The sequence below is a fragment of the Anomaloglossus baeobatrachus genome, chromosome 10 (assembly GCF_048569485.1).
Source record: "Anomaloglossus baeobatrachus isolate aAnoBae1 chromosome 10, aAnoBae1.hap1, whole genome shotgun sequence".
In the NCBI taxonomy this organism is placed as follows: domain Eukaryota; kingdom Metazoa; phylum Chordata; class Amphibia; order Anura; family Aromobatidae; genus Anomaloglossus; species Anomaloglossus baeobatrachus.
In genome coordinates, this window is record NC_134362.1 from 38,249,094 (window position 1) to 38,271,078 (window position 21,985).

The window sequence follows — 21,985 nt, forward strand, 5'->3', positions numbered from 1 at the left end:
CAGGGAGCCGCGCACACTGCTTAGCGCTGGCTCCCTACTCTCCTAGCTACAGTACACATCGAGTTAATTACACGATGTGTACTGCAGCTACATGTGCAGAGATCAGGAGCCGGCACTGGCACCGTGAGAGCGGCGGAGGCTGGTAACGAAGGTAAATATCGGGTAACCACCTTGGTTACCCGATGTTTACCTTGGTTACAGCTTACCGCAGCTGCCAGATGCCAGCTCCTGTTCCCTGCTCGCTTCATTTCGTCGCTCTCTCGCTGTCACACACAGCGATCTGTGCGTCACAGCGGGAGAGCGACGACCAAAAAATGAAGCTGGACATTCAGCAACAAGCGGCGACCTCACAGCAGGGGCCAGCTCGTTGCTGGATGTCACACACAGCGACAGCGACGGGACGTCGCTGCAACGTCACAGAAAATGGTGACTTAGCAGCGACGTCGTTGTCGGTGACACCACCTTAAAAGTCAACGGTGCAAATATTGAGTCTTTGCATAAACTTGATGGATTTGTCCATAAAAGTGTAAAACATGTGAACAAAGGCAAACTCCCAAGGACTAAATATCACAATGACGCTTTTTTTTTTTTTAGCTAAATCTAGAATATATAACATTATGGACAATTATAATTTTTGGACTTTCTACGAAGTTTATTTCAAGAAGGTCCATGTCATTAACCATTCTGTTTGAAATATGCCCATTCATTTTTTAAAAATTAGTAAAATGTTATAAGGACTCACGTTGCCCTTCATTAGAATCGAACTCCGATATCCTGTGAGGTGGAGGAAATTCGGGGATGTTTGGAGGTGGAACAACATCTGGTGTTCTTGGCGGAATAGGCTGCTGATCCCCTAAGTCTGGCTGTAAAAGTAGAGTGATTTCACTTTGACCATGAATCATAAAAGTTTGATGAGTACTAAAGATGTGATATCCTTTCCCAGCTGGGCATATCTCTGCAAAAGATGCTGCAAAGAAAACAATTTTGGAAAATTAGAACTGTACTCAATGGTCACTTTCAATGATTACAGAGTTTTTTGTTATTTTTTTTTGCCAATTTCCTACCTGTTCCTTCAGTAGGACATGCTTCACATTGAGGACCCCAAGCCTTTCCAACACTACAGCAGCACAGTTGTTGAGTCATCCTAATGGAAATCGGGTGCTGACATTGTCCTTCTTGGCCTATAAGCCTGTAGCACAGACTCTTCACATCTGATTTTTCTTCTATGAGATTTAATAATTGTTAGTGAGATAAAAAGCAATTAAATTGTCTTTTCCATTTAGTCCTACATAGTTAATGTGTATAATTTATGTTAAAACAGTGAGAGCAAAAAAAATCACACTACCCTGGTCAGGTCATACACTTTGGTGCACACTGTGGTAGCCAGACCAGAGCGGTGCAGATATTCTTGGCCAGCAGTCCAATCCTTGGTGCCTCTTTAGATTATTAGGCTTCCACAACTCTGTGACCTTGAGTGAGGATTAGTCGCCGTGTGTTCTTCCATGACATCATGCATCGTAGGAGCCTAGTAATTGAAAGTGGCACCCAAGATGCAGGCATTTGAGTTTTGGCCAAATAAGTTCACACCACTTTGTTCCAGCTGCCACGGAGGATTGAAGTGAACACTGGACTAGGGAAGAACAAATCTTTTTGCTCAGTTTTAAATGGGTGGTTCACTACTTAGAAAAATAAGCCACATTGATATAGTGTTGAGAAACAAGGCTTCTCTCATATACCTTGCATTACCAATAGTGGCTGTGAGCTGTGCTATTGCGGTCTGCTCATCCACTTCTCGTGACACCCCAAGTTCCGTGATCTCTGATGTCCGGCGATGTCACATCAACTTTCAGTTGACCTGATATCACCGCGCCTGGCCTCAGTCTTCCTGAGGGACTGGGCTGTGGGTGGCATATCACTGCTCATCACAACCCAGCATCACTCCTACTTGCGGCGATCTGCAGTGAAGGAGAGAGCATATGAGATGCTGAGCTGTGACACTGGGCTGTGACGAGTGGTGAAATGCCGCTCACAGCCCAATCGCTCGGGAAGATTGGGGCTGCCGCGGTGATGTCAGGTCAACTGGAAGTTGACCTGACATCACCGGAAATCAGAGGTCACAGACCTCGGGGGGTCACAAGAAGGGAATGAGTGGACGGTAATAGCGCCACTCACAGCCACTATTGGCAACACAAGGTATTTGAGAGAAGACTTGTTTGCCAACATTATATCTATGTGGCTTAGGAAAATAAGTAGTGAAATGCAGTTGAAGAGCTATGACTATGAAAGCCACTCTCTAGGAATTTTTTTTTACATGGCATCTATGTGCTCATAATGTGTAATCAATTTTAGTAGAACCCCGGCAATTTGATTAGGTTTATTTATTGTCTATCACGTCTTTTGCGTACAAACCCCTAATAATCTAATATTGATTACCTCTCCTGAGAACAGGGTACTAATTTTAACCCCTGCATCCAGCTATATATGCTGTAAGAAGGTATTCTCATGCACTGCCCTACATGAATGGTGCATGCCCGGGAACCACTGACAGCAGGTGTCCAGTTGTAAATGAAAGCCCTGATCCTGGTTATGTAACCCCTTAGATGATGAGGTGAATAGCAACCACAGCATTTTAAGTTTTTGATATGGTTGCAATGGCAACCAGAGGCCTAATAATAGCTGCCAACTACAGAAGTCTAAAAGGCAGCCTATTAGTGTAAAGCCTGCAGGCATAATACAGTATAATTCATAAGTATAGCAATTAGAACAATAAATGTTCGAGTACTCTGGTGGGACAAAGGAAAAAAAATAAAAAATTGATTTAAAAAAAGTACAAATTTTAAGAAAAAAAATGCAATTCCCATTTTTGACCAATAATTTATCATTCAGAAATCTAATGTATAAAGCTGAGTGTATGTATTTGTGTGTGTGTGCGTGTGTATATGTGTGTATGTACAGTATGTGTGTGTGTGTGTGTGTCCGCTAAAGGGATCCGCACCGCCACATTTACAATCACGAAATTTTGTACAGACACCTCATGTGACTCAGGGAACGTCATAGACTATGTTTTGAGGGGAAACATTAACCCTGCGCTTTACAGTTATTCGCCCCCCCCCCTCCCCTCCCCAAAAAGCTTACTGTTTGAATGTGTGAGGTAATATATTGGCTGTTTTGACAGTTAGCCTAGATCAGGTTTATCAGGTGGCCTATAGCAACCAATCACAGCTGTGCTTCTATTTTGCTGCAGGTGATTAATAGGAGCTCTGATTGGTTGCCATAGGCAACGAAGAACAGTCTTCGTATAAGACAGCTTATGTTTCAGTTCATATTATTTTGGTAGTGAGAGGGAGCGTGGGAGAGAGAGACTAAGATACTATCCTGGGCAACACCGGGTACCACAGCTAGTAAAATATAAAAATAGAAAAGGAGGCAACAGCACAATCCATTCGGTATCCAAAACATGCTTTATTTAATCCAAGAAGTGCATTAAAAAGCGAGGAGAGAGCCGGGTGCAGGCCCCCAGGGGACGACGGCAGTTTCACACCTCCTAGTGCTTCCATGGGTGGACCTGTGGAAGCACTAGGAGGTGCGAAACGGCCGTTGTCCCCTGGGGGCCTGCACCCGGCTCTCTCCCTGCTTTTTAATGCACTTATACGATTAAATAAAGCACGTTTTGGATACCGAATGGATTGTGCCGTTGTCTTCTGATCTCCTGGGACTCATATTGGAATTCTTTTCCCTCTTCGATGTGCACCCATGACCAGTGTGCTATTGGCTAAAGACCCGAGCATTACCTACTCCTTCCCTACACCATTTCAAGGTAGATCGCGGTGGTGCAGAACCGCATCTGTTTTTGAATAAAAATAGAAAAGTTTCAGTAGTTGGCATCTGTAACGACCTGTACTGTGAATATTACAGTAAGTAGCTCACTCAGTAAAAAAAAAACAATAAATAAAACCAAGAATTGTTGTTTTTTTATCACCTTGATCAAACTCAATAAAAAGCGATCAAAAAGCCACATGTATACCACAAGTAGAGTTTCTAAAACTCTTCCATTATTAAATATTATGATCGTGGAGTCATCCAGTATACATTTTGCGATACTTACGTGTACAGCGCATCTGAGAGGTGATGAAGACATATCCAGGTTTGCATGCACATCTGAAGCTTCCTTGTGTATTCAGGCAGTCTCCATTTTGGCATACTCCTTGGATGCTGCACTCATTTATATCTGACAGAAGAGCAGGTATTATTTGTTCATAATTGAATTTATGCAATTATTTAATTACAATAAATATTAAGAAATGCTATAAAGTAATGTATTTTAAGAGTCTATGCTCACTTTACACCATAGATGTCTGGCTAACTACTTGCTTTTGAGAGCCTCAATTATGGAAGCAAAAAGGCATGTCATATATCAAGTGCTAGTCATCTATTCCGAACTCTAAAGGGTACTTTATACGCTGCGATATCGGTACCGATATCGCTAGTGAGTGTACCCGCACCCGTCGGTTGTGTGTCACGGGCAAATCGCTGCCCGTGGCGCACAACATCGCTAACACCCGTCACACAGACTGACCTTCCCTGCGACGTCGCTCTGGCCGGCGATCCGCCTCCATTCTAAGAGGGCGGTTCGTGCGGCGTCACAGCGATGTCACACGGCAGCCATTCAATAGCAGAGGAGGGGCGGAGATGAGCGGCCGGAACATGCCGCCCACCTTTGTTCCTTCCTCACTGCCGGTGGACGTAGGTAAGGTGAGGTTCCTCGTTCCTGCGGTGTCACACATAGCGATGTGTGCTGCCGCAGGAACGACGAACAACATCGTACCTGCAGCAGCAACGATATAAAGGAGCGACGTGTCAATGAGCAACGATTTTTCACGTTTTTGCGATCGTTGCTCCTTGGTGTCACACGCTGTGATGTTGCTAACGGCGCGGGATGTGCGTCACTAACGACGTGACCCCGACAATATATCATTAGCGATGGTGCAGCGTGTAAAGCACCCTTAAGGCTAGGTTCCCACAATTAGTATTTGGGGAGTTTTTGATACTGAGTATATTTGATGCATCAACACAGCGTCTTACAGTTCCAGCAAAGTGAATTGTATTTATAGGAATCTCCTGCCCACTGTGCTTCTTTGCATAAACTGACCTGCAAAGCGTTTTTAAAATCTGCAGCATGTCAACTTATTCTGTGGCTGTGCAAAGTTTTCTGTGCAGATATCCACGTAAACTTGCATTAGATGTGGAAAATCCACAGAGAAAAAAAACCAGTCACACGTTTTTAGTGCATTATCACGGTGAAAAATGCATAAAAACTGCATGTAATCAGCACAAAAGGATGTCAATAAAGTTTTTTGTTAAAGACAAATACCAGGAAGTTTTGAAAAAAAAAAAATCAGCTTTATATAAATCATGACATACCAAATCGAGATAAAAACTGAAATGTCAAAAATGCATGTTAAAAAAAACTCTCCTAAAAAATGAAATGAAAAAAAATAGGTGGTGAAATGGAGCTAAAATTCTGCAACATGAAAAATGCGCTAAATACTGATTGTGGAAATACAGTCTAATGCTACATTCCCACAATGAGCTTCAGAATATGAGTGTCGGATAAATTTAGTGGTGTATTCTGATGGGGACATTGTTCTGAAATTGTTCTACAATTTTTACACGCATTTACATACAGACCATCTTTGCTTCTGAGAGACTCTGCCTCTCTAACATGCTCTTTTTACAGAGTTGAAAATTGAACCTCCATCTCTTTTTCACTAGTATTAGTTTCCAAACCTTTTATTAACTCTATCCCAACTTTTTGGGGATGTGTTCCTGCCACTAAATTCTAAATGAGTTTGTTGTTTTGTTTTGTTTTTTTTTTCAAATGAAATGTGTGTAACTTAACTTCTGATTTGTGTCTTATGTTCTGTTTGTGTGTAAAAGATAGCTATAAGAGATTCCCAAATGGTTGCATTCTTGTTTTCTTTACATTTTTGGCAGCGTCCCAACTATTTTCTGTAAGTATAGGCTGTTCACTATAAAATACATACAACGGGTCATATGTCAATAATGTGTTCATATTTTTTTGAATTGTCCCTTCTGTGAGGAAGTTGATTAAGGGTCAGCACACACGGCAAGTGGAATATGATAAAAAATATTACTCTATGGGGCAGCTCCCATGAGTGATTTTTTTCTCAGCCTTAATCGGACCGAGAAAACAATCGCAGCATGCTGCAGGTGGAATGTGGTCCTATTTCACTCGCACCCATTCAAGTCTATGAGGGTGAGTGAAATATCGCAATGCACTTGCATTACATCGGTGTAAAGCAAGAGCAGTGCGTTTCTCTCATGAGACGGTAACAGAGGAGATAGGGAGATAAATCCCTCTCGTTCCTCCACAGTGCCGGCCCTCCCCTCCGCAGCTGTGGTCTGATCGCACGATCGGACCACAGTCACATGACACTTGACTTCCGCTGTGCTGTGAGCGTAAGCCGAGTGTCATGCGAGGACTCGCACAAATCCCTGTGTGACCTCAGCCTAAGGGGTACTTTACACACTGCGATATCGGTACCGATATCGCTAGCACGCGTATCCGCCCCCGTTGGTTGTGCGACACTGGCAAATCGCTGCCCGTGGTGCACAACATCGTTAACACCTGTCACACGGACTTACCTTCCCTGCGACGTCGCTCTGGCCGGAGATCCGCCTCCATTCTAAGGGGGCGGTTTGTGCGGCGTCACAGCAACGTCACACGGCAGCCGTCCAATAGCATAGGAGGGGTGGAGATGAGCGGGCGGAATATCCCGCCCACCTCCTTCCTTCCTCATTGCCGGTGGACGCAGGTAAGGAGATGTTAGTCATTCCTGCGGTGTCACACATAGCGATGTGTGCTGCCGCAGGAACGACGAACAACATCGCACCTGCAGCAGCAACGATGTTAAGGAAATGAACGACGTGTGAACGAGCAACGATTTTTCACGTTTTTTGCGCTCGTTGATCGTCGCTCCTTGGTGTCACACGCTGCGATGTCGCTAACGGCGCCGGATGTGCGTCACTAATGACGTGACCATGACGATATATATCGCTAACGATATCGCAGCGTGTAAAGCACCCTTTACTCTAGTGCCACCTATTGGAGGTAGCGATCCTAAAAGTCAAAAGTGACCCTTTAACGAGCCTTGTCATATGACTTAGGATTTATGCCAGATCAGAACCTCAGTTTGCAGACACGGTGTTTCGGGTTGATTGTCCCTCATCAGTGCAAAGTCTGAGATCTGATCTCGCTGTATGAGAAGCTAAGACTGGGTCTAAGGGGAAATCTATTCTTGCATATAGTGGACACAAGCTAGTATACTGTAAACACAGGTTATTTGATATTTACCCTGGCAGTGAGTGCTGTTGAGTCTTTTATAACCCTGCAGACAGTCTGAACCAAGCTCTCCTCGGAATGGTGCAGTTTTCTGTGTGCCAGAATCTATAAAACAGCAAAAAAAGTTATATACACTATGCATAAATAGTTAAAACACCTCATTCTCCCTTCCATCCCCCTCGCTATTGTCTGATGTATTTTACTTCCAACAGCTCTGGAAAATCTGAATCCAAATTCTGAGTGAAGTGAGAAAAAAAGAAAGGGAGGGGATGGAGGAAGGGATATGTATATGCAGAGAGTGACTACGCTCTACCGCTCTACTCAGCCAAAGCCTTTTTCTTCATGGATCTTGAATTTCAGGAACTTTTTTTTTTTTTTTTTTACTCAACCTTACTTTTTTCTAGTATAACAGTTACCCGTAACAAAATTGAAATACAAAATCCAAAAGGGACAGAGCTGAAAAAAAGAGCAAAGAAGGATAAAGGTAAAAAGTGTGTACGAGGCAAAATAGGAACTAAACTCCAGTTGAGAGTCAAGCTGCATTCTAATATCCTGAGCTGATCCCTGAGGCATTAAGTGGTATCAGCCTTTCCCTGGCAGGTCATCTGCTTTACAGTCTCTGAACAAGAAACATATCTTTATTTTTCCCGAAAATGAAGTAACTTGTTATTATTGACCATTTTTTAAAGTTTTTACAAGTTTCGAGTTATTAAAACATTTTAATATTATGGTGCTTTCAATATTATCCCTGATTTATTCTAATTCATGGAGCAACATAAAGATAAAATGGATCTAAAACTCATAAGTAGTGTAGGTATTGTGGATTCTGATTTAATACTTTCAGCTCCATCATGTTGCATAATGTGCATTTTCAGGATAACCATTTAAATTACATGTTGGCCGTGTTCATCTATATCGCATCTGCTTCCAATTATAATCGTAAGAACCGATTCCCTTCGTTTGGCCCCACCACAATAGTAAAGTGCATTTTTAGTTTGCTTTTTGTGGTATGTAACATTTCATATTCGTCATTTTTACAGTCTGGGCGTGGGAACTAACAATTCATAAAGTAGGTCTCCGTTACGAAACCATTAGGGGTACTCTTAAAGTGAAGTTTTTGCTATTAAAGGGAACCTGTCATGTCAAAAAAGCGTTCTGACCTACAAGCAGGAGCCTGTGTGAGTTGCTAACCCCTTCCTACCCATCCCTGTGTTCTTATATTGTGTAATATGAAAGTAATAAAATACGTTTTATTACTTTCATATATCCTATGTAAGGCTAAGTTCACACTTCAGTTGTTTTGCATCAGTCACATGCGTTGCTTGACGCATGTGACTGATGCGTTGTACAACGGATGACAACGGTGACAAAGAAAAGAATTTCTTTGTCGGACTCCGTTGTGTGCTGGGGGCGGAGTTCGGGGGGCGGAGCTGAGGACGTCAGTGCCGCGGTCTGCATGGCTGGGGACAGGTGAGTGAGTGTGTGTGTGTGTGTGTGTCTACATGCGTGTGTACATGCGGAGAGTGCGGGAGGGGGCAGAGCGCGAGGGGGCGGAGCCGTGGAGCTGAGGACGTCAGTGCCGCGGGGACTGCAGGGCTTGGGACAAGTGAGTGTGAGTGTGTGTCTGAGTGTACACATGCGGAGTGCGGGAGGGGGCGGAGCTGAGTGGTGAAGTGTCGGCCTCCTTGCACACTGTATCCAGGGTAAATATCGGGTATAAGCAAAGCACTTTTTGCTTAGTTACCCGATATTTATCTTGGATACCAGCTTAGCGCGGGCTGCCTACACCCGTAACCACTGTAAATATCGGGTAACTAACCAAAGCGCATTGCTTGGTTACCCGATGTTTATCCTGGTTACGGGGGCGGGGAGCCAAAGAGCGCATGCGCAGCGAAATCCTACGGATCTCGCTGCTCAAAAAACGTTACATGCTGCGTTGCTCCCGCCCGGCGGTCAGTTAAAAACAACTGACCGCGACGCAGCGGATGCAACGCAGCATCATCAGTCACAATCCGTCACTAATAGAAGCCTATGGGGAAAAACAGGATTCCTGCAAAATATTTTGCAGGATACCGTAATTCCCCAAGGCGACGGATTGTGACTGATGCAAAACAACTGAAGTGTGAACTTAGCCTTAATTGCACAGGTCTCTATCCCCATGGGCGTCTCATTGCCCTGTGGGCGTCTACATGCTTTCCATGGTATCACCCGCCTGTGGACGTGATACCATGGATTTACATCAGCGATGTGACCGTCACTACTTCAGAATCTCGCGCGTGCGTGCGCTTACCATTCTCGCCACCTCATCCTGGTGTTTGTGTGTCGGCTTCTGACACGCACTGCGCATGCTCAGAAGACGCCTGCGATTCCGATCATGCGCAGTGCGCATCAGAAGCTGAGAAGCAAGAGCCAGGATGAGAAGGCGACGAGAATGGTAAGCGCGCACGCGAGATTCTGAAGCTGCAGAAGTGATGTCGCTGATGTTAAATCCATGATATGACGCCCACAGGGCGATGAGACGCCCATGGGGCTAGAGACCTGTGCTATTTACATAGGGAATATGAAAGTAATAAAACGTATTTTATTACTTTCATATTACACAATATAATAATAATAATAATTAGGTAGGAAGGGGTTAATAGCTCCCACATGCTCCTGCTTGTAGGTCAGAACGCTATTTTGACCTGACAGGTTCCTTTTAAGTTACTTTGAATTAATGGTTATCAAGTGGGAAGTCCAGGACCTTTGTAATATATCTGTATTATTTTTATTTGTTTTTTTTTCTTTTTTGGCTGTCAATTTAGCATTTAAGTTTTAAGTTTCTTAAAAAAAATTTTTGTTTGTATTTGTCTTGTGGTTTTCATTGTTGTTTTTGTTTGTGCCAAATTTTTGAATTTGCTTCATGAATTTTGTGTAAAATAAATAATTTTTTTTTTTTGCTGTCTACACGTTTTGAGACTCTTTAGCGCCAAAAGGTGCAAGATTTACAAAATATAAAAAAAAACGTATTCTAAGAAATTCAGCAAAATGGAGTGTATAGAAACCACAGTAAGAAATAATGACCAGTGATGGGTGAGCACTAAAATCAAACCACTTATGCCACCATCTCTGCTGGGCTCCTGTATTTATAGTCTGGCATAAGGGTCATTTCACCACCGCAGACTCTTGGCAGTCGCTGTTTGGCTGCAGCTTCAGAATCTATGGGAGCCAGGAAAAGCTAGACGAAAAATGTTTCTTCCAGCTTGGACAGAATATCAAGTCTGTGTAGTTTGAAATCTTTTCATTGTACTGTATATGCGAATAGCTTCTTCACAGAGAAAGTGACCAGGTTCTCTAGTACCATCTTTTGGAAGTATCAGTTGTAGAAATCTATATGGACCCTTTATAAAGCCTAGTCACATGAATTTAATGGTTTGATATTGACTTCAAGTTTTGCAGAAGAGAACCTGGACTCTTCCTTTTGGAAGAGACTATTTACATATTTAATTTCCCATGGCCTACAAGTTTTCCTACGCCAATTTGGAGCTCCCATTATAGAGGGCCTTTCACCAAATGTTTCATGTTGAGTGGAATAAAACTTTTTTCAAAATTTTCTTAAGAGATATTAGCAAGCATTTGGCACCTGATGAGTTAACATTTAAGTCAAAGTAGGAGTTATCAGATGGTTTTCACTGGAGGTGTGTACTTATTATCTCACTAATCATAAGCAAGCCGCAACACTCAAAAGGAAAGAAGAACACGTCCTCGTTGCTTAGAGCAGGTTTGTCACTGTGTGAGATGTATCACAGACAGTCTGATTTCCTAGTCCAGCCTCCTACATGATTAGAAAGCAAAGATTATTAACTTGTATCAGATAAGGTCCCTGTGTGAGGAGGGGTAGGACATCTGAGTTTATCTGTGTCACATTACAAACCCTTCTATGTTACCTCCTCTTTTCACAGCACTGTCACCTCTGCTGTACTTCCCTTCACCTCTCACTACCTGTACAGAGCTGTGTCAGTAATTACACTAATATCTCTTGTGCTCACAGCAACTTGTAATCGCTCTGCAGATCAGAACTGGGTCTCATTACAGCTCGTAGAGGAGTAGTCCAGAACTGGCTGCTCCTCTGTGAGATGTAGTGACAGCTCTGATCTTGCTGCACAGCAAGTTCAAGTTGCTTGAGCACAGAAGACATTAGTATGGTTGCATCTCACACTCTGTAAAAGCTGCTCTAAGCTATGGTGGGGGCGTGTTCTTTCTCTAGTGTGTTGCTGTCTGTTTATGATTGGTCAGCATCATACAGGGAGAGTAAGTAAACACCTCCAGTGAAAACTATCTGATAACACCCACTTGTACTTAACAAAAGTTAACTCATTAGATGCCAAATACTTTGATTGCTAATATCTCCGCAACGGAAAGTTGTAACTTAAAAAAAAAAAATGTTTTGTTCCACCCAGCAGCCACTATTACATTGTGTGTTTGGTTCAACATGAAGAAATTGTTGAAATGCCCTCTTTAAACTTTATGCCTTAGACCTATTGTTTAAATTGAAAGATATTTGTACTATTTAAGTCTACTTTATACTCACATGGTAACTGGGGACACTTATTACATTTCTGGTGTCCCCAAGAAGTCCCCACACTGCCACAACAATCCTCTTCCTTTGTTAATCCAGGTAAAGGGTTAGAGCCACACTGCAATAGAAGGAAACATCAAATCAAATAGGATAATTAGGATACAAAGCATAATGATGATAATATCTTAAACAGCACAGTTAATGTTTCTGACTGCTGGGATCCCCACCTATCCTAATAACGGGGGCTCCGTAATAGAATGGACCTCCATTCATCTATTGCCTGTAGGCTATTGGCTATCTTTGGCAGTCCTATAAACAATTTAGCCATATATTTTCAAAGTACATTTCATCATAGCTAAAAGTTTGCGTTTGCCGCTGTTTAAACAAGTTTTTTGAAAGAAGAACAAGACCGAGGCGTTAAGCTCAGTATTTTCTTTTTCTCAGTTTTGGAGTGAAGCTACAAAAGAACTGTATTGAAATGCTAAGCTTTTGTTTCCAGTGTGTTGGATCCCTTTTTTTTTGTCCCTGTGTCAGTATTTAAAGTATTTAAAATCAGAGTGGCGTTGGTTTTGTCCAAAAAAAATTCAACTAAACAGTGAAAAAGAGGCTCCATAGGTCACTGCTGGCCAGCAGCAGACCCGGAATTTCTCATGACTGTACTTGCCGTTTACTGGCAGTGATCTATGAAGCATCGTTCTGATTAATGTTCTGAGAATTAAGCTCCATAGAAATCAATGGGTGTGTGTCATGGGACATTATACCATTGGATTACTTCGCAACTTCCAGGATTTCTTTTTAATCAAATGGGTGAACAAGGGATAGTGGAGGAGTCATTATTTTATAATTGAATTATATTGGAACTTCGAGGATTTTTAATTCAATAAATTGGTGAACAAGAGAGTGTTGGGGAGTCTTTATTCAAATAAACTATTTTTTTTCCAGTGTGTGTGGTTTTTTTAACTCTACACTTGCCAGGCTAGTAATTGGGGTGTCTGATAAACGCCTATCCATTACTAACCCTTGGGCTTCATGTCAGCTGTCAATTCACTATGGGGAGATAAGGTATGCACACCAGTGACTATGTAAGGGGAATACATGGAATAGCAGAAACTGCTGTGTGAATACTGACTTGAAAAATCCAATAGCTATATGTAAGAGTGAAAATATGAAAAATGGAATCTGCATTACTGCCATGAACATATGAATCAAGAGAAATTTAGCTACTGAATTGATCAATGCAATAGAGCCCCAACACTACGCCAAAGTATTTCTCTACGTTGGGGTCCCTAGCTTGTGTGTGTCCTCTCATGCAGTTAAAAAACTTACCGTGTATGGGAAGCTGAGACCCAGGCTATTTATGCGTATGATATGGATTGGCAATTGGTGTGGTTGGGGAGGGTTCACAAACGAAAAACAACTAACAAATAAGGAATAACGTTTGGAACACCATTCTAAGTCTGAACTGGGTGCAAAAACCTAAAAAAACATCACTATGGGGAGATAAGGTATGCACACCAGTGACTATGTAAGGGAATACATGGAATAGCAGAAATTTCTCTTGATTCATATGTTCATGGCAGTAATGCAGATTCCATTTTTCACATTTTCACTCTTACATATAGCTATTGGATTTTTCAAGTCAGTATTCACTCAGCAGTTTCTGCTATTCCATGTATTCCCCTTACATAGTCACTGGTGTGCATACCTTATCTCCCCATAGTGATGTTTTTTTAGGTTTTTGCACCCAGTTCAGACTTAGAATGGTGTTCCAAACGTTATTCCTTATTTGTTAGTTGTTTTTCATTTGTGAACCCTCCCCAACCACACCTATTGCCAATCCATATCATACGCATAAATAGCCTGGGTCTCAGCTTCCCATACACGGTAAGTTTTTTAACTGCATGAGAGGACACACACAAGCTAGGGACCCCAACGTAGAGAAATACTTTGGCGTAGTGTTGGGGCTCTATTGCATTGATCAATTCAGTAGCTAAATTTCTCTTGATTCATATGTTCATGGCAGTAATGCAGATTCCATTTTTCACATTTTCACTCTTACATATAGCTATTGTATTTTTCAAGTCAGTATTCACACAGCAGTTTCTGCTATTCCATGTATTCCCCTTACATAGTCACTGGTGTGCATACCTTATCTCCCCATAGTGATGTTTTTTTTAGGTTTTTGCACCCAGTTCAGACTTAGAATGGTGTTCCAAACGTTATTCCTTATTTGTTAGCTGTCAATTCACAGCTGACATCAACCCCATAAACCATTACCCCGATTTCCACCACACCAAGGGAATATGAAAGAGCCGGGCAAAGCGCAAGAATTGGCGCATCTCATGGATGCGCCAATTCTGGGGCAGCTGCGGGCTTATATATTTAGGCTGGGAAGGGCCAAATAACAATGGGCCTTCCCATCCTAATAATACCAGCCCCCAGCTGTCTGCTTTACCTTGGCTGGTTATCAAAATTAGGAGATATGTAAGCAGAAATTCATCATATTTGTTACTGCTATGGAATAATAATAAAAATTTAAAGAAAAAGGAGAGTTTGATGTGAGTGCCAATCTTTAATACGACATTGATATTTGGTGTCACCGCGCTGTGATACGAGCACCACCATTTGTTTGAAGGAAGTGCCCTCCTGTTTTTTTTTCTATCATAACATTTTCCTAAGTGCCAGGTTCCCTTTACCTATTGGGAATGTTGTCCCTTTTTTTTTTACTTAGCTATTTATGAGGATTATGGTAAACCTCTGAAAGTGTGCACGCGGTACACTACTAGTGCTGCTTCACCTTTTTTGTGCAAATTATATACAGTAGCTTCTTTTTGTCTTTCTGCACCAGATACACGCAGAGTATCTGTATGTACTTATTTTATATGTGTTCGCTGCCTTTTGTGAATTGTCAGGGTGGTGTTACATACTGCATGTCATATATTCTGCAGCATTCAGGGCTAATGTTTAACACTGCAGGTGAAGAGTACATGGATTTTGGCATGTTGTTTTAATTGCTAGAAATGTTACACTAAATGATATTCATAAAACATCAGTTATTTGCTAATTCATAAAAGTGGCACATCAAATCAAATCTTTATTTTTATATAGCGCTAACATATTCCGCAGCGCTTTACATACATCAGGAACACTGTCCCCATTGGGGCTCACAATCTAAAGTCCCTATCAGTATGTCTTTGGAGTGTGGGAGGCAACCGGAGAACACCCACGCAAACACGGGGAGAACATACAAACTCCTTGCAGATGGTGTCCTTGGTGGGATTTGAACCCAGGACCCCAGCGCTGCAAGGCTGCAGTGCTAACCACTGAGCCACCGTGCTGCCCCTATGGCTGTATGTGAATTTAGAGCAAAAGCTACAGTGTTTGAGCATGACAGTTAAAGCTAGACATTCTGCAAAATAAAAGCATAGTAAACCCTTCTACATTGTGCATGGTAAATGTGTAAGAATAGAAACTGGAAGCTTTTTGAATGACACATGGGAATATGCCATAAAGTCAATGAGAATCCTGAAGTTTTGTGCACACATTGCTTTTTTCCCTTGCAGATTTGGTACAGAAATAAATCTGCAGCATGTCAATTCTTTCAGCATTTTTGCAGTCTTTTTCCAACAGAATGCAAAAAAAGCATGCAAAAAATGCATCAAAAATACACGTTTTTATTCTGCCAAAGATGCACATTTGGTGCAGACCTTTCTCAAGGTGTTGTCCTCTTTTAGAAAACTTTCTACCGTATGCTGATATAATTCTATACAAAAAAAAACAAAACAACAAATTGAGTTATTAGTTCCTCTCTCAAGGGCCAGCGGCGGCTCTCTGTCACTGCACCGATTTCTGTTGTTTGGCTGCAGTGGTGAAATTACATTGACAGTGCGGCAGTCATTGCACACTCGAATGTGCACTCTATTGGATTTTGGAGAGATCGCTATCTGCTGAAAGAGCATTGAGTGGCCAGTTATCAAAGGCTACATTCACATGTCGCAATTTTGGTGCAGATTTTACATATACAAACTATGCAGCATTTTACAGCAGCAGCGAGGATCTTGTGAGTAAAGGGGGCTTTACACGCTGCGACATCGCTAGCGATTGTCGCTAGTGTACCGCCCCGCTCTCAGCAGCCGGGCTGCTCGGATCCGGTCCTTCTGTGGGTGGCTCGAGGGTCTCCGGACCCGGGGTTCACGAGGTCACTTCAAATGAAAAGGGGAGTGATGGGATGGTGGGGGTAGGACGCATATGTACGGGCTTAGCCGTGCAGAGTTCGTGACGCCACGCACGGTATGTGGTGATATTGGACACCACTGCTGCAGTTACGGGGCACCCGGGGGAGATGTTGCGCAGCAAGTTGTTAACCCCTCCGTGGGCAGGGATGGTGGACCCGGGACCCGTTGGGGTTTGGTGGTGCAGGAAGATGGGCGACCGCAGGGTGCTGATGTACTTATTATTAGAAAAGCACACGAGTCTCTGGTAAACCAAGGTGATAGTGGTCGGTGCCCGCAGCCGGCTGCGTTCGGGTTCCCCCACCCGGCTGGTGGTCTCTGTCTTTCTCCTGCACCTGTTTTCGAATGGTGGACTGCTTGTGCTTGCAACTTCAGGAGTCCGCTCCCGGCAAGTTGACGCCTAAGGAGCTTGTTGCCCGCAGACGCTGGCCCGTGGGATCTCTGAGCCATGGCTGTGGCCTGTTATCCCCCTCGGTGGGCTGTTGCCTTCAATCGGGACTTTGGGTGGGACAGGACCTCTAATCCTGGCATCAATCAGTTAATTAACTAGTTCCAGTCGCTTCTGGGCCTAGCTTCAGGGTCTGAGTACCCCCCTGTGTGCTCCGGTTTCCGAGTCGGTTCCCCGGGTCGGTACCGGGGGGCCACTACCCTGTCCCGGTCCACCTCGGTTCCACCGAGCCGTCTTCCTGGCTCCTGCAGACGGAGACCGCCGTCTGCCTCCTAGCCAAAGGCACCAGGGCTCCTACCCTGGTACCGGTCCAATTTGGGGTATTCGCCTCTGCTGGAGCTGGACACAGCGCCAGCCCACACTCCTCTCCAACTTGAACTCTCAACACAAACTGACTTTTTCCCCGCCCCGGGCTATCTAAAACTCCTAGGTGGGCGTCTTCCAACCGCCTCGTTCCGCTCCCTGGTCTGTCTATCAAGCCCTTAGGGGGTGACTAGGGTTTTAAGGTTGGCTGTGTGTTACCTGTGGGGGAAGGATGTAATGCGGGGCACTATTTGTGACTACCAGGGCCGGCCAGGGCGTCACACTAGCGATCGCACCCACCCCCGTCGTTTGTGCGTCACGGGCAAATCGCTGCCCGTGGTGGACAAAATCACTTGTACCCGTCACACATACTTACCTTCCTAATGACGTCGCTGTGGCCGGCAAACAGCCTCTTTTCTAAGGGGGCGGTTTGTGCGGCGTCACAGCGACGTCACACGGCAGACGTCCAATAGAAGCGGAGGGGCGGAGAGCAGCCGCATGAAAGTTACGCCCACCTCATTGCCGGAGGACGCAGGTACGATGTTGTTCGTCGTTCTTGGGGTGTCACACGTAGCGATGTGTGCTGCCTCAGGAACGACGAACAACCTCCGATCAAAATCAGCGACAATATTTGGGAAATAGACGACGTGTCAACAATCAACAATTTGGTGAGTATTTGGGTTTGTTAGCGGTCGCTCATAAGTGTCAAACGCAACAACGTCGCTAACGAAGCCGGATGTGCATCACGAATTCCGTGACACCCAGCGACATCTCATTAGCGATGTCGTTGCATGTAAAGCGGCCTTTAGGCCCCATTCACACATCAGTTTTTTGCCGTCAGTCACAATCCGTCGAATTTTGAAAAACACAGATTCGGCGACTGATGCCTCTGGATCCGTTTTTTTCTCATTGACTTGTATTAGTGACAAATTGCCTCATATTTCATCTGTCGTTCGATGGATTCGTCGAAAATTGTTTGTCCGGCGGACAGAGACAAAGGACAAAGTAACGTTTTTTTGTCTACGTCAAAAAATCGGACAGCGACGGATTTATCGCCCTCCATTGTTTGGTAGAATGGAAGCCTATGGGCGCAGGACCCGTCGTAATCCGTCAAATGATGGAATCCGGCGACAGATTCTGTTTTTTTTTTTTTTAACTGAGCATGCTTCAATTTATTTTATTTATTATCAAATAGCCAGCCAGTCAGATCCGTCGCATCAGTTTTTTCAGAATCTGCGACCGATCCATCGATCCAACGGATTGTGACTGACGGCAAAAAACTGATGTGTGAAAGGGGCCTTAAATGGAGTCTATCACACGCAAAATGCAAATTAAACAACAAACAAAGGTATTATGGTGATTTTTTTGTTTATGCAAATCATACCTGTAGTATATATTTTAGGCTGGGGCCACACGGGGACTACTGCAATCCTCGCATGACCCTCGGCTCACGCTGGCAGCACAGCGGTAGGCGAGTGTCACTGCGACTGAGGTCCGATCATGCAATCGGACCACAGCTGTGTGTGTGTGGGGGGGGGCGTCACTGATGAGGGGCGGGCCAGCTGAGGGGTGGGCCGGCGCTAAAAAAGGGGAGGGAGGGATTTATCTCCCTCTCTCATCCGTTGCCGGTTATTGCCATTCTTGTACTGCACTCGCAGTACACCGGTGTTTGTGAGTGCAGTTCAATTTTCTCTCGCCCCATAGACTTGAATGGGTGCGAGAGAAACAAGGCTCGCATTGCACCCGCAGCATGCTGCGACTATTTTCTTGGTTCAATTAGGGCTGAGAAAATAATCGCTCATGTGCGCTGACACACAGGCTAATATTGGTCCTAGTGGAATGCGATGTTTTATCACATTCCACTCACTCCGATTTTCATGCCGTGTGTCTTAGGCCTTAAAGTTTTAGTTGCCAGGAAAAAAAACACAGCTATTTATTTGTATACGCTGCCTGAACTCAATCAGCGGCTCTACACCTCTGTATGGACACAACAGGATCTCAGCTATGTTCAGTGTCAGGGTATACTTTTATCTCTGGCTTTCTGATGTCATCGCTCAGTACTGTGCTGCAGACAGTGCTGAGAATGCACACTGACACTGAGAATGACCTGGCTCTTGTCTGCAGTTACCGCTTAGTACTGTACTGCAGAAAGCGCTGAGAGTGCACTGTGACACTGGAATAGCTGGGCTCGTGTCTGCGGTCACCGCTCAGTACTATGCTGCAGACAGCTCTGACAGTGCACACTGACACTGAGAATAGCTGGGCTCCTGTTTGTGGTCACTGCTCAGTACTGTGCTGCAGAGAGTGCACAATGACACAGCATAGCTGGGCTCCTGTCTGCGGTCACCGCTCAGTACTGTGCTGTAGACAGCGCTGAGAGTGCATTCTGACACTGAGAATAGCTGGGCTCGTGTCTGCGGTCACCGCTCAGTACTGTGCTGTAGACCGCGCTGAGAGTGCATTCTGACACTGAGAATAGCTGGGCTCGTGTCTGCGGTCACTGCTCAGTACTATGCTGCAGACAGCTCTGACAGTGCACACTGACACTGAGAATAGCTGGGCTCCTGTTTGTGGTCACTGCTCAGTACTGTGCTGCAGAGAGTGCACAACGACACTGAGCATAGCTGGGCTCGTGTCTGCAGTCACCGCTCAGTACTGGGCTGTAGACAGCTCTGAGAGTGCATTCTGACACTGAGAATAGCTGGGCTCTTGTTTGTGGTCACTGCTCAGTACTGTGCTGCAGAGTGTGCACAACACTGAGTATAGCTGGGCTCCTGTCTGTGGTCACTACTCAGTACTGTGCTGTAGACAGCGCTGAGAGTGCATTCTGACACTGAGAATAGCTGGACTACTGTCTGCAGTCACTGAGAGTGCACACTGACACTGAGAATAGCTGGGCTCGTGTCTGCAGTCACTGAGAGTGCGTTCTGACACTGAGAATAGCTGGACTACTGTCTGCGGTCACTGAGCGTGCACACTGAGAATATCTGGGCTCGTGTCTGCGGTCACTGAGAGTGCACTCTGACACAGCATAGCTGGGCTCCTGTCTGCGGTCACTGAGAGTGCACTCTGACACTGAGCATAGCTGGGCTCCTGTCTGCGATCACTGAGAGTGCACTCTGACACTGAGCATAGCTGGGCTCGTGTCTGCGGTCACCGCTCACTACTATGCTGCAGACAGCTGTGACAGTGCACACTGACACTGAGAATAGCTCGGCTCCTGTTTGTGGTCACTGCTCAGTACTGTGCTGCAGAGAGTGCACAAGACACTGAGCATAGCTGGGCTCCTGTCTGCGGTCACTGAGAGTGCACACTGACACTGAGAATAGCTGGGCTCCTGTCTGTGGTCACCGCTCAGTACTATGCTACAGACAGCACTGGGAGTGCACACTGTCACTGAGAATGGCTGGGGTTTTGCAGTGTCAGAAGAAATCTGCAAGTCAAATTTGCACTTAGCCTACTGTAGATAACATGATTTCTACCCTGCAAAATTGCCTCCCTTTTTTAGTGTTTTCTTTTCTGGGGGGGTACAGATACAATAGTAGGCATATGCCTTTTTCTTTGCACTGTATTACAGTTCTTGCTTTTGTGCATTCATGTACAATCTGTTGCCAGTGTCCCTGTTTTCCCTCCACAAGCCTGGAGAAGCAGGGTAAGGAATGTTTAATTTAGAAATTCTTTTTGTTATGTCCCTGTGTGAGAACGTGGCAGGCAGGGACCTCACACCAATGACAAGTCTACATAGTTCATGTAGCCGAGATCTTGCCTATTTTGGCTACTTCCTATCAAATATTGCATAGTCCAAGTGTTTAAAGCAACAAAGTGCCTTGTCTGACCCTAATGTCAAAGATTTTTTCCTGTCATCTGGCACAGTGTCAACAGAAGAAATCAGTTTTAGGCTATGTGCGCACTAGAAAAGTGATTTTTCTCAAGAAAATTTCTTGAGAAACTTCTGGGAGTTGAAGATTACCGCACCTGCGGTAAAAAAAACGCACCAAAACCGCAGGAAAAATGCATGCGTTTTTGCCGCGGTTTTTCCGCAGGTTGGTCCCTGCGTTTTTTTTATGTTGTAACTGTAATAAATAATATAGATAATAGATAGATAATCGATAGACAGACAGATAGTGGATAGAGGGAAAGATGGATAGATGAATAGATAGAGAGACAGAGAGATAAATAGATAATAGATGAGAAAGACCTATATAATGTCCCACCCCTCTGCATATTCTAAGCTGTCACCCTTTAGTGACTTTCATGTGGCACTAAAGGGGGCCTAGCCTTGTATTAAGCTAAAAAATAAATAATTAAAAAAAAAACCACCTGAGGTCCCCCCATCTTTTGTAGCCAGCTAGGGTAAAGCAGACGGCTGCAGCCTGCAGACCACAGCTGGCAGCTTCACCTTGGCTGGTAATCCAAAACAGAGGGCACCCCACGCTGTTATTTTACATTAAATAAATAATTTAAAACAAAAAGCGTGGGGTCCCCCCCAAATTGGATCACGAGCCAAGGTAAAGCGGACAGCTGTGGTCTGGTATTCTCAGACTAGGGAGGTCCACTGTTATTGGACACTTCCCAGCCTAAAAATAGCAGGCTACAGCCACCCCAGAAGTGGCGCATCCATTAGACGTGCCAATCCTGGCGCTTTGCCCCAACTCATCCCATTGCCCTGGTGCGGTGGCAAACGGGGTAATATATGGGGTTAATACCAGATGTGTAATGTCACCTGGCATCAAGCCCTGGGGTTAGTGATGTCAGGCGTCTATCAGATACCCGACATCACCAACTGCACGGGCACCTAGAGGTCACATGGAAGTGCTTCCGTGCGGCGTCCAGGGAGTGTGACGTGTGTGTTTACTCTCTGCTCCGCTTCCTCTTCCTGTCATAATGACATCACTTCCCTGAAAAAATGCAGGCAGTGATGAGCATTACCGCAGGTAAATCGCGGCTATACCGAGGGTATACCACAGATCATTTGCTAGCTGCGGTATACCCGCGGTATTTCGTGATTTATATTACAGTGAATGGAGTAAAATACCGCAGGTACCTGCGGAAAAGAAGTGACATGCTCATTTTCTCAAGAA

General features: G+C 44.5%; 1 protein-coding gene across 1 annotated transcript in view; it reads right to left on the reverse strand.

The window, feature by feature from the left end:
* Positions 1 to 21,985, reverse strand: part of LTBP3 (latent transforming growth factor beta binding protein 3) — a 108,521-nt gene that overhangs the window by 46,970 nt on the left and 39,566 nt on the right. The window contains exons 4-8 of the mRNA XM_075326182.1: positions 11,934 to 12,039; positions 7,376 to 7,468; positions 4,106 to 4,228; positions 1,065 to 1,223; positions 743 to 967 (exon numbers count right to left, since the gene is read on the reverse strand). Coding sequence (XP_075182297.1) covers positions 743 to 967; positions 1,065 to 1,223; positions 4,106 to 4,228; positions 7,376 to 7,468; positions 11,934 to 12,039 — 706 coding nt within the window. The remainder of the gene's footprint in view (positions 1 to 742; positions 968 to 1,064; positions 1,224 to 4,105; positions 4,229 to 7,375; positions 7,469 to 11,933; positions 12,040 to 21,985) is intronic.